Here is a 13,549-nt window from a genome sequence, read left to right on the forward strand (position 1 = left end):
ACAATGAGCCTCTACCAAACAGGTGCTGGGCAGACACCATGTCTGAAACAAACTGATCAAAGGTGAAGAGTGACACGGTATAACATCCCAGTGCTCTATCCAAGGAGCAGCTTCATGCCTTTTACTGTCCTCCTGGGTCCACAGCTGAGGAAGTCACTGGTTAAGAGCTCACTAACTACTCACAGCTGGTCTGAGAGCCCAGTTTGTGCTCCCAAACATCGTGCAGTTGCCGATACTCCTGCTGGGCCAGTTCAAGCCTCTGCTGTTTGACTTGATAGATCTCCTTCTGGGCAGCAATGGCCTCCTGGGCCAGGACAAGGTAATCCTTCAGCATGTGCTCCTGCTCCCGGCGCCATTGCACCCGAGGGTCTTCTATCTGAGTGGTTTCTTGGAGAGAAAACAAGACAAGAAGGCAAGATCAACAGGATGCAAGTTTGTTCTGCTGCTTGGAAAAGCTCCACTCTTTGTGACATTTTAAAACAGTCTCTTGCCCCATCCCTGTAATAAAAAAGTTGAATAAAGACATTTTTCATTTTTTCTAAGGAGGTGATTGTTGATCCACAATGAATTCCAATGAGTTCTGCCACGCTGAATAGAACAATTCACTACAGAACTGTCATACAACTCTCTAACTGTGCTGCTGAAGCTGCCCTGATTCTGGCTCTTAAAAACATCCACCCAAGAACATGCATGCACAGCTCTAAGATACTGACATTGACTGTTAGACTTATCTTTATTGCAATAGCTTTATAGCATTACTAATAAAATACCTCTACTATTTCACCGATAAAAAAAACTTTGAGAAATATCATTGCCACATCACTGCATTATACTGCACCTGACAAGATGAAAGCAATTATAACTCTGCCCGTCCTCCTTGGCTGCCAAGTGGCTTTTATTGCAGAGGGGAAAGAAAACCTGCTCACTCAGTTTCCAGAGGAAAGTAAAAATAAAGTCTGACTAAGTCACAAATTTCTGAAAGCACCTTAAATGACATTATAGGAATAGAATTTCAGAGAGGAGTCAACATTTCCTTCAGGGAAAGCAGGCACAGCAGTAAATGACTGAAGGATATGGGAAGTGGAGTTTAGGGTAACATAGTGAATGCAGCAGTTACAGCACCTCCATCTCCATTACCCCAACACAACCAATACACTGCTTTCCAGGTTTCTAATCATGAAAAACCTGCAAGGTCACAGATATGCAGCTAGTCCTGATACTAACAAGGTAAATTTATTGTCTGTGTTTGTCTCTGCTTTGTGAAGAAGTGCCCAAAACATTTTTCATTTCTATTTCAAGGCTTTTACATGTTCTTGTTTGGAGCAGGTTCCAATATTTAGTTGACCAAGTGCTCTGAACTGTCTAAACTAACATGCTTGAATAAGGATGCCTACTTACCACATAATGAATAATTAATACAAAGGACTTGCTTGAAACTATCAGTGGGAATCTAATCTGCATATCTTAAGAGCCTCTTTAAATATTTAGTAAAAGCTGCCAGAGTGGAAGGTATGAGCAGCTCTTAAGCGAGTCAGGCATAAGACTAACACTGCAGTACACAGGATGTGGGGAAGAGAAGTTAGACAATATTCTTGGCAGCAGAACTAGAAATAAAGGGGTTTACCCAAGGGATGGACACTCAATCCTTTTCACAAGCTGTCCATGATCATGCTGAGGAGAAAATTAATTTGCTACTGCTGCAGTAAGTTGTTTAAACAATATCTCAAGACCCAAAAGAACACATGGCACTTCAAATTACATGGCAAAACTTGGAGAAGCCACAAAATGCAATCAGAAAACCCCAGTATAGTTTGTAAAAGCATTTCAACACAGAGTCCTTTACAGGTCCTGCAAGCAGAAGCAATATTTCAGCTGATATAATACTAAAGCAAGGATCCAAAAAACTGCCCCAAAATAATACGAGGGAAAAGCAGCTGTTTGTGCCAGCTGTAGGTGCTGGTGCCCTCATGGATAGCACTGTGGTCTTAGAGGGAGCAGAAGAAAGATCAGGAGGACACAGAATGTGTAAGACTCTGCAATCCCTAGGCGCCTGCCTCAATTCATGCCCCCAAATCCCATTTTCCAGATAACCATTACCCACACCCAGATGAAGCAACTGCCTTTTCTCCACAGTTGAACCAGAAGGGGAAAGTCTGCTGTTACCCAGGGAGCTGCCCCACATTCCCAGACATGTAGCTTCCCTGGACACGACTGCACAGTCACCAGCAACTGCGACTGAGGGCTCTCTAATTTCCAGCATAAAAAGTATGTTGGCAAAGTACCCGTGGCTCTTGAAGTCTGATGCAGGACACCGGGTCATAACTCTACCTCAACACAAGTCTTCAAGCCTGGTTATTTCTAGTTTTTCCTCAGACTAGTAGCCCATTCTTTCTATAATCCCAAGAGGGGTGGTGGAAGATGCTGCAGGAAAATTATTATAAGCAGTAAGGAGGAAGAGTGCAAAAGCCTCCAATCGTGAACATCTGTGAGGTGGCAAAGCACTCCAAGGCCATACACAATCTGACCCACGGAATGCTCAGCAGACAGCTCACAGAGAGGATGGACAACACACTGAGGTATTGAAATGCTTTGTGTCCAGATTTATTCTAAATATTCCCCTCAACCTTTTCAGTAATCAAGGCCCTAACTGTAACCCCGATGGCAGCTTTGAGCTTTGGTTTTCAAACATGTAAAACCAATCAATGAAAATGTTGGCCAAGGGGTCTCACTAAGCCCCAGCTACTGAGAAATGCAAAACACATTCAGAAGAGAGCTGGAAGAACTATAGAAACGCAGGCTATTACATCATTTGTTGTCTTGTGAATTCCTAATTTAATGTTGAGCTTGTCATAAATAAATCTGCTTGCTTCATGTTGGACGAATGTAGGCTTACAATGCTTGTATCAGCAGCATTTCTTTGTGCAAATCACATTCCAAAGTTCTCCCAGAGAGATACACTCAAGGCTATGCATTAATACTGTATTAGGAATATTCTGGGTGCTCAATTCAATTCAATTGTATTTATTTTCCCTCAGAGAGGTGGTTACAATTGTTCTCCATCTTGCTTCTTTTAATGGCTCCTGGCTTTAGATTTAATTTAAGTCTATCTTCGGGCTTGTTTCTGATAATTAGTCTCAAATACTTGTGCTGTACGAGCAAGACCCAACATGGCTCCATCCCCTTCCCACCCTCAGCAGTTCCTTCCTGCCAGGGATTCTGCCAGAGACTTTGGAGAGGAAGAAGGTTTTGGACACTCTCCAGAGGATACTTCAACATAACCCACGAAGATGAGCTGCTTGATCAGGTTAAGGTGAATGGATATGTTCTGATCTATGGTGATCTGGATTAGAGCTGGCATAAGAAATACATCATGAGTTTGCTCCTCATCTTTTTAACTTTTTAGCTGAAATTCTCATTTAAATATTGTGGCCTCTGGCATCCTGTAAAAGTGGCACCTTTTAAAGGCACTGTTATTAAGCAGCTGGAAGGGTTCTCTGCATGCCCCCGAATCCTGTGGTGCCTGTGAGTGGCACAGACCAGGGGTACCTGCCCCAGACCTTTGCACGGGCGCCTGCACCAACCCAAATGTATAAATAAAACCATGTTTGGTTTGTCCCAACTGCATTCAACCATTTAGGCTGGAAAAGGCCTTTTGGATCATTGAGTCCAACAACAAACATAACAATGCTGGAGTTTCTGCTAAGTGAAACACACCACGGATTCAACAGGCTTCCATGTCCCACAGCTTCAGGTCAAGGCTATTTTCCCATTCCTAGACTGTGAAATGGACACCAGACCTGGTCTTACAGATCGGTAGGAGATCCAAATTTGTGCCTTGCAACTCAGCACCTTCTACTTGTCCACTCCTCTCCCCTGCAGATCTCCTTTGTGTGATCCTGTAGACTTGCCCAACCCTTTCCAATAAAAAGAAAAATCAACATCCCCTACCTCACCGAAAAATATTTAGGATTAAGCCATTTAAAGATATGTCATCCTAAAATCACAGGATTTACGTGAGTTCTAAATAAAAATATTTGTGTCACCTTTACATCTGGAAACTTATGATCTGTGTATTGCAGGAGTCAGTTAGGCTTTTTGGGAACAGGCTTTTTTCATTCTGCATTTTTAATACCCAAGGGGGGAAAAAAATCCACCAAGGAAAAAAATGCACCAGACTTCCACATTTTTATTTTCAGAAATCTTGTAATTTACAAAAAAAAAAAAAAAAAAAAAAAGGTAAAGTTCTCAGTTGAAGTCCTAGAAGTAAAATTTTGAAAAACCCACAGATTCAAAGCACTTTAAGGCACTTTTGTCCTTTAGAAGTTTCTCTCTTAGCACAAGGTGCAAGCTCCCCTAGAAGGGCCTGGGCATGGTTCTGCTGTGAATTTCTGCGCTGCAGCTGGAGCTGTACTGCAAATAGAATCACAGTCACTGATTTGTTTTGCTTATTACTTTTTCAGGAGATTTGTTCTAGCATAACCCATTACAGTTACTCTAGTGATGTCTGTAATGATATATCAAATGCTGTATTTTTTTATAATTCAAATGAGCTTACAAAATTAACTCTTTTCGGTCTACCAAGCAATCTAGCAAAGCATGTAAGCAGTGGCTTAGTCTGAGGACACAGTATGAAGACACCACAAGCCTGAACCCTGAACAGGACATCCCAAGCTTACCTGAGGGTTTTGTTTCCAGCAAAGGCAGTGTGAGCTCCTGCAGCCAAAGGAGCTCATGCTCACTCAGCTCACCCCTGCCAGGAGAATCAACACAAGACCTTTGCACTGTTTCTGATGGTCTTGCCACAGGGACAAATTCCAGGCTAAGAACAAACTCCAGATCACTGCTACCCAGTTGGACTCCTCAGTAGAACCAAATCTGACAGAGGTGTGTCCAAAGCATTGGCTTGAACATGGCTGTATATTTGAAGATTGCAACCCAAAAGGTCTCAAATACCTGCTTAGAGAGGGAAGTCCTTTGCATGATGGAGAAGGACAGGATTTGATTTCACGAGCTGCAGCTCTCATCTACTCTAAAACATGCTGTTAGCAACTCTGTGGTTTTGTGATCGGTGTATTTTAATATAGGCATGAATCACTCTGCAAAAACACAGCAGCACGTCACTTACTGGTGTTGTGGTCTATGTAATAGACTCCGACCTGAGGGTCATAAGCTTCTTCCCATCCTAAGGGCAACTCATCACTGATGCAGTCAGCAAAGGTCAGTGGTTTAGTATACCTGAAATGCAAAATAATATTTAGCAGGAATAAAAGAACACTCTCACACGTCTGTTCCAAACAACTGACCAGAAAACAAATGCCACAAGGGCTTCAGTATCACAAACAAACAGAGTTGAAAACTATTTTAAAGCTTTTGTTCTTATCAAATAATACACCACCAACTCTTCCCTTTCTCCATCTGAAGTTAGAGCAAGATGAATTCATCCTGACAGAGCTCCGGAGCCTTGCCGGGCTCAGCCAGTACTCGCTCGACAAAGGAACATTAAGAACTTTGCCAGAAACAATTCCTGTCTCTCCAGTGAAAGAACAAGACTGTTTGCAGGCAAGTCCTGTACCAAAAATATGTGGACAAGAAGGAGCAAGATGAGAAATGCAATTTGCATAGCATGAATAAGTGAGACAGAACAATCAATAGCAAGTGCTGAGGACTGTGGGACCACTTGTCATGCAACTTCTCTCATTTGCATTGCAATATGCTCTGTTTCATTAATGACAAACAAGATTAGTTTCTCAGTATCAGAAAACGTGTAACCCGCTCCGTCCGAACAAGGAAGTATTTCCACAGCACTGCTCTGATGAGTTTTTCTATTACAGACCACGTCCAGCAACAAAAAACAAAACCCAGCAACACTCTGAAGGCTTGTATGGCTAAACACAAAGCTTAGCGTACCCACTCCTTGAGTGACCCCAGATTTTAATCACCGAAACCATGTCCCTTTCCTCCCTTTGACTCGGAGTTAATGAGGTTCAGCTTGCACCAACAAAACTACACACCAAACAGCACTGCAGGGAGGCACAAGGCAGGAGGAATTAATCTTGCAGGTGCCCCACATCCCCAGCTGCCAAAACCACAATATGCCAGAGGCCCAGAGATCCACCGCACAACGTCAGTGCTCTGTGCGGTGTGTGTGGAAAGGGCTGAGCCTGACTTCCCAGGGAAGCCCTTGTGGCAGAGAGCACAGGACACACTGCAGCAACACAATGAGAGCAAAGGGCTGAGCGAGCACCCACAGAGCTGTACCCAACCCTGCCACACACGAGCAGCACATCACAGGGAGGCAAAGGGGGACCCGCTGCAAGGGACTGAACAGCTGCCAGCAAGGCTTCCCTGGCCAAAGGTAATTGAGGAGGGCTGACAGACAAAGGGTTTTACCGAGTTCTGAGCAGATGTCATCTGGAGGCACTGAAAACCAGCTGGGTACTCCCATATTAACATCTTACAGTCACTCATTGTGAAGAGGAATTTTAAGAAAAAAAGCCTTCAACCAGAAGAGGTTCGACATAAAATCAACATTTAACAACGAACGTAATTCCCCCTAAATATGACCTATAAGTCTGGTATGCAGTAACAACGGGGGTGGGAACATTTTTGTAAAAGCCACGTAAGCCACTGACACCTCTAATTTACCTGCTGTTGCATTTCCCTTTCAACACATTGCCTTGGCCATATGAAGCAGAGTTTCAATCGCTATTCTCTCAGAAAATTCCAATAATTTTAAAGCTCTGCACTGCAAAAGAACTCAGAGCTTCACAACATAAAACTGTGAAACCTTCTCAATAAAGTTTCACTGAAGGGTTTATTTTTACAGTTCTTAATCTAGACTGTGTACCAAAAGTGTTTGTATAGAAAATAGACATTACCTGAAAATAAAATAGAATCTCAATGCTTGTGATTGCTATCCCTTATCCCATGTTCTTCCCTGTGGATCAAGCTTCTTCCCCAGCCTGAGGACCCAATCTGTGCTGCTCTGAGTTGATCAAATCAAAGACGCACAAGGGTAAAAATGCAGAGCAAGGTCAGATAAAAGCCACTCTCTGGAGATAACAGAGATGAAAGTGCTGTAGCAAACGTGTTGGCAATGTTAAGTTAAACACCAGGGTTAACACTTTCACCCTCTCTGAAAATGGCATCTGCTTTTATTTAATAATAGCGGTTTATGTGGAAGCAGCACAGGTTGGGAAGAGGGAGGGCACAGTGCTAAATGCTGAACTAGATGGACCTGCTCCCATCTCTGAGAGGGGCACAGTCATGGTGGGATCACAGAACTATGAAATACACTGAGCTGGAAGGGACCCACAGGGATCATCGAGTCCAGCTCCTGCTCCTGCACAGACAATCCCACCCTGTGCATCCCTGGGAGCAGTGTCCAAACCCTCCTGGAGCTCTGGCAGCCTTGGGGCCATAACCACTCCCTGCGCAGCCTGGGCAGTGTCCTGCACCCTCTGGCTCAAAAAAGCCAGAGGTTTTCTCCTCTACCCAACCTAAACCTGCAGGCTCGGCCTCATGCAGTTTCCCGAGTCCTGTCAGTGGCCATGCTCCAGATCAGAACCCGGCCCCTCTGCTCCCCTCAAGAGGAAGCTGCAGAACACAGTTAGGTCTCCCCTCAGTCTCCTCTTCTCCAGGCTGAGCAAACCAAGTGCCCTCAGCCACTCCTCATACAGCTTCCCCTCCCTTCACCATCCTCCTGGCTTGTCCTCTGGATGCTCTCTAATGGTTTCATGTTTTTGTTCTTTTTGCGGGGGCCACAACTCCCCCGGGAATCAAGGTGGGGCTGCAAGGCCACAGGAAGTCCAAGGGGTCTTTTCCAAGTGCATCATTTGATTAGTAACATTCTAAACACCGCCGTGAATTGGTGGCATGAGTGCTGTTCTGCCACTTCTGTAGAGAGCTTTGTAAGAAGAGGTGCAATTCCATCCTGGGTTTGCAGGCCCTGGCACGGCACACCAGCTCCATCCAGCCCTGCAGGATGACTAAACCAGGAGCCATGCGTCTCCCGTGTCCCAGCTACAGTGCTCAACATTTTTGGTGAGTGAGCCACGCAAGAATCCTTCACCATGGAGCAGTAATTAAACCCACACTTAAAGTACATTAGGTGCGGATGTGCTGCAGACATAAAACACACCTTAGTAAATTAATTTGTGTTACACACTGAGTGGAGTTTCTTGCAGAATTCTGCTCAAGAATCACGCCTAACATGAATATTAAACACTGTCTTGGTAAAAACCAAAACCATTGCGGAGCTGCGCTATCAGCCCTAGGTCTCTGGAATACTTTCATCAGGGAATGGTACTGTAGTGCCAAATTTGGTGCTCCAAAGTGTAACACCAAACTTGTAAAGCTTCTGTTCAGCTTTTGTCCACTCCTATTTTGTTAGAAGCAGCTGAATTCCTTATAAAAGTGCTCAGAAACTGTCAGACTCAATAGGAAGCCAGGACCAAGCAACTGAAGGATGCTTATTCCTATTTTCCATATGAAATGCAATGCATGAACTACATCCAGCCAGTTCTTTCAGTTAGAGTTTTGGAAAAAGGAAGAAAAAAGCAAGGCAGGATCAGTCTGCTATAGCAATGGCACAGGCCAACTGGAGACTTGCCAGTTACTAGGGCTCAGAAACAGACAATTATTTCACTTTTGAGACTGATATTTTCAGCATATCTCACAAGGAGCACCCATCACCAAGCACAGACTAATGCCCTCCCTGGGTGCCCAAAGCTTCCAGCTATCCCATTTTTAAAGAGGAGAAATCTGTCATTCAACTAGCAAATGGAGTAATAATTAGTTTTAAAACTAAGAGTGTAATTCCACTTGTTATAGACAAAATAGCTATTTCCCCAAGTAACTGCAGCTTCATAACCATAATACTTACTTTTCTAAGCTCCTTTCCCTAGCTGCTGTGGGAAAAACAGGCACAAATCAAAGTAGCCATGGCTCAATTAGATGAAAGACATGTAATATGTTGTGCAGCAAGACTTCTAATACAGCATAAAAAGAAAAAAGAGATTATTTCCTTGTTTTAAGATATGATTTTAGGGGTTGTTACGAAGACAAAAATAAACCAATTTTCCCGAAGGGATCCAAAAATGCAGTGTTTCCCCAAGCATACTCACAATGACGGATTAAAGAGCAAAAGGAGAAGCTTCTTTCTCACAGCAGGACATGATTTAGTTAGTGCATTACTGCTGCATAAACCAGGACTGTTCCTCCGCAGGTGGGAAGTTAAAGCTAGGACACATCTGCAGGACTATTCCTTTGAAACATCTCCTTTTCAATTCACAAAGCTTCCTAGCTGCCTTCAAAAAAATCTCATCAGCTCAGTCAAACCACATTACCACACAATAGGTCCTCCCTGCAGCTGGGCTCTGAGCAGCAATGCACAAAAATGGACCCCTTTCACCACCTGCAAAACGGTTTGTGCATTCCTTGCCCTCCTTCCTTAGGGGAACCTTCAGATGCATTCACCCAGTTTCCACATGAAAGCAGTGCACCCAAAAGCTCAGAAAATCCTGACTCTGTGACTTCTGATCTCCAGTCACAAAGAGGGAAGCAAGGAGCTAAACTTCAAGGTCTGCACAATTGGCACTTTTTATGAAATCCAAACTGGCCTAGTTAAAAGAGACGAATGACGCTTTGGGACAAGAGTTTGTTTGCATCTTCCAGCCGTGCTCCCTTTGCTCCGACACCCATCACACCTCAGGCCTGAACTACTCCTCAAGTGCTTCACTGGCTTCTAAGCTGGGGCTGAGCTTAGTGTAGGAGCTCTACTAGAGAGACTGGCCTGGGCTAGAGAAGGTATTTGTAAATCATAGCCTAACTCTGGCCTTCTGGCTCACCCACAAGTAACCCATAGGTTCATCTCCTCGGAACTCACCCGTATCTCACATTCATCATACCCATGACTGTCGTTCCCTCATAGCTATGTTTTAACTGGGGTCATTATTAGGAATATTTAGTATTTTGAAAAAAATCGTATCAACTTGCATCTATCCATTTCCATCATATTTTCTTAGCTTCTAGTATATAATTTCAAAATTTCGTTTCATTCAAGAAATTGAAATTTACTTGAATAAGTGCAATTGCTCATGAGGACACCTGGAAGACAGGTACCCACAGCAACCACCACACACAGCAGGTCGCTGTTTCAGAAACTAATCCTGGTAACAGAGGTAAAAGAGAACAGCATCACCCAGCTTCCTAATCTGAGGAGCATCTGGCAGTCTTCAGGCAGAGGCAGGATGAGAGTGAAGCCACTACTCACCACCAGCCACGGTGAACATTCCAAGATACTTCCATCTCTGCAAAATGTTTGCTCAGAGTAGCTCAACTATTTGTACAGAAAATTATGTCCAAATCCCACTCCCACTGCGGGAAATAGAAAGTTAGCTTCCCACCTCTATTTTCTAAGTCACATTATTTTAAAATGAGAAAGGTTTCTCTATTTCTTATTTTTGATCACCTTCAGTTTCTATCACAGATAAAACTGGAAGCCAATGTTATCATGTGCAAACTATTAAATGGCAAGTTGCTCATCTTAGATTCAGAAAGCTTTTCTATATTCTTGAACTCCACTGATGTCAATCAAAAACCTCATTACATGGGAAAGTGAAGGCAAATAATCCTTGTATAACCAGTTTTTGATTGACAGAAGGTTTGTTAAACACGGCTGTACAGAGGTTCCTGGCAGCAGCTGGAGATGGGTGACCTGCACCACTTACAAATCTGGAGTTAATACTACAATGGTAACAGAAATCAATTCTGAACTTCCTAAACCAGGAAAAGCTATTTTTGCAATTACAGCATTTTGGTATCAATCGGGGGCCCGCAGCAGCAAACCACGAGCAGCTCCAGGTGAGGCTCCCAGCCATGAGGATGTAAGTGCACACAGCGGATGTGGCTCAGCAAACACCGTGCCTGGGTCACCGAGACAAGGTTTATAAACCAACAGCCCAGTGCCTCAACCCACTTAATCCCTGCGTTTGCAGGGCTCCTCAGACCCTGCAACAAAGTAAAGCCATTTCAACAGGAGAGACTGATTTTAATCAGTGCAGGACAGATCACACGGCCTCGTATGAAATCCTTCATGACTCCACAGGCGAGGGGACAGACCAGGGGACTTCCTGCAGTTTGCTGAACCCATAGCAGCAGCTCACTGCACCAGAAACAAAGGCAGCACCTGGATCACCCAGGACCATCATGTCAGCTCCTCTTACAGCTACAGCATGAGCCACCAAACCCTGACAAACACCCTACCAGCCCTGTTGAGCTCTCCCCTTCCCTCCTGCACTCACAGGTACACAGCAGACAGTGTGAGAGGCAGACAAGCCTCATGGGCAAGAAGTCAAGCCAGATGACATAATTATGAGTTGTGGCAGATACTTCCACTCATACCATTTCTCTTACAAAACCAAACAGATTTTCAACCCAGCATTGTGCAGAAGCTTGGAGTCAGGTTTTATTTTCAATGGCTTCTATTTTTTAATTTTATTTATTTTTTTTTACACAGCATTTCTTAGTTTCTTGTTTGAATAAAATTCACTGCTCATTATGTGCCAGGATGTGGCACAGACCAGGACAGAAAATGAGTTAAAGGCACCTCAGTTCCAGCTGTGACACTGGAGTTGCTGTGCACACGGAGTTTTGAGGAACTCAAACTTCCAGCAGAGCTGCTACTGGAACTGAGAAGGCTGCTGCAAGAATCACTGCCAGGAGGCTCCACACGATGACATACAAGCTTCTTTGTTTTTAACGAGGTCATCTCATTCTCAAGACAGACGATGATTATTTTTAAACTTCAGCACAGAAAAAACTACCACTTTGCTGTAGTCCTAGAAAATTTGTCTGCAATCTCCTCCTCACAAAAGCCTTTAAAAATAGACACCTACACATTTATTACTCAACTTGGTGATCCAGCCCTCAAACACACCAGGGCCATTCGTCACTATAGTAACTGTTTTCCCCGGGAGCATCTTCTCTCACTGCAGGGAGGATTGCCTTTGGAGGCTGCAGGTGTGGCAGTGAGTGTTTTATGATCTTGCTGGCATCAAGATCATCTCCACACACGTGGGCATGATGAAAAGCTCCCTTGGATTCCCACTCCAACAGCAGTTTAGAGAACAGGCAGCGGGAACAGCTCATCCCCAACAGCCAGCATCCTCAGCAGTGACACGCAGGCAGCTCCAGGCCAAGTGACACCTCAGTGGCACCAAAACCTCACCAACTGCAGAGGAGTTGGACAGGGAGACCTCTACACCCAGAGGGGCAGAAAGGCCCAATTCAGGATCACCATTAGCAGAGAGGAACCTTGAACAGGAATGTGCTTGCCAGGTAACAAGGAGAAGCTTTTAAGCAGTGACGACAGATTTGAGAAGCTTCTTAACTATACTCCAAGGAGTCTAACGAGAGATGAAATACATTTCAAAGTTTTGGAAGGCAGACATTGATGCCAAAACCCACAAAAAGGCCCAGTCACCCTAAACTTCTAGTTACCTCAAACATATGTCATCTCAGTGACTGCCAGTGTGTGGTCCTGGTCTGGCTGTGATAAAGGGTAACTAGGAACAGAATTACATGCTTACAGTAAAATGGGGTCAACTCTGAGGAAAAAAAAAGCATATTTGAAGCTGTTAATGTAAACCAAACAAAATTGTTTAACTACAACATAAATACTACCAAGAAAAATGGCTTAAAATAAACAACACATTTCCTCAAGCAACTCAAACTGCAGAGCTGTTTGCTTTTCAGAAGTGGTTGCCTTCGTTGCCGTGGTTATTGAGCATCTTCTCAGCCTCCTGAAGATGTCTCTCACCTTGTACTTCCTCCTGTTCCCTGATGCTTCATGCATTGGGCCACCTCTAGGATAAGCAAGTCCAACATCTATCCTCAGAGCTTATTTTCCGAGCTATCATAATTTTGCACGTTTTTACTGACACACAAGAACTCAGTGATGCTTCCTGGCCAGGCCACGAGGGCAACCTCATTGTGTGTCATTTGCCAATTAGACCCTCTACTGCTCTCACATGAGCAGGTAACATCTAAATTCTTCTTTTACACAGAAATTAGTCACCTACTGCCCAAGTAGATTCTCCACAAAAGAGATCAGGAGACACCAAAGACACCTGAAAGTCAGGCACCAGTCTGTATTTCAGGTATTCTGAACACAAATGCATTTATACATTTCTATTAGTCAAACAGATTCACAGAAGCATTAATCTATATAATACATGGTTTATGATCCCACCAGGCACAAAAAGTATGCCTAGAACACCAGTACAAGCTGCTTGCTTGTTCTTCTTTCCACTTCTGAAAAGGTCTGCATGTTTACAAGCTCTGCTTTGCACACACTGACAGTCTGTTTGCCTGTGTATGTCTTTTCAGTGCAGATCATTTACCTCTGGAAGCAAAGAACAACGAAGTTATTTGCAAGAAGGCTATCAAAACCCACTTGCAGATTTTAGATCATTCCCAGTGATTAACAAACCAGTTCTGCAAGCAGGAGGTCAGTCATACCTTCTTAACCACTCAAACGCAAAAATTC

The 13,549-nt window shown here is 43.9% G+C and overlaps 1 protein-coding gene across 2 annotated transcripts in view; it reads right to left on the reverse strand.

Moving 5' to 3' along the window:
• The window catches only part of WWC1 (WW and C2 domain containing 1), a 66,277-nt gene that overhangs the window by 30,371 nt on the left and 22,357 nt on the right, over positions 1–13,549 (reverse strand). For both annotated transcript variants that reach the window (XM_066196842.1, XM_066196843.1), the window contains exons 2-3: positions 5,126–5,235; positions 184–387 (exon numbers count right to left, since the gene is read on the reverse strand). In XM_066196842.1, coding sequence (XP_066052939.1) covers positions 184–387; positions 5,126–5,235 — 314 coding nt within the window. The remainder of the gene's footprint in view (positions 1–183; positions 388–5,125; positions 5,236–13,549) is intronic.

This window comes from Chamaea fasciata, unplaced genomic scaffold (genome assembly GCF_029207755.1).
Source record: "Chamaea fasciata isolate MVZ Bird 193981 ecotype frontalis unplaced genomic scaffold, bChaFas1.0.hap1 SCAF_15, whole genome shotgun sequence".
In the NCBI taxonomy this organism is placed as follows: Eukaryota; Metazoa; Chordata; class Aves; order Passeriformes; family Sylviidae; genus Chamaea; species Chamaea fasciata.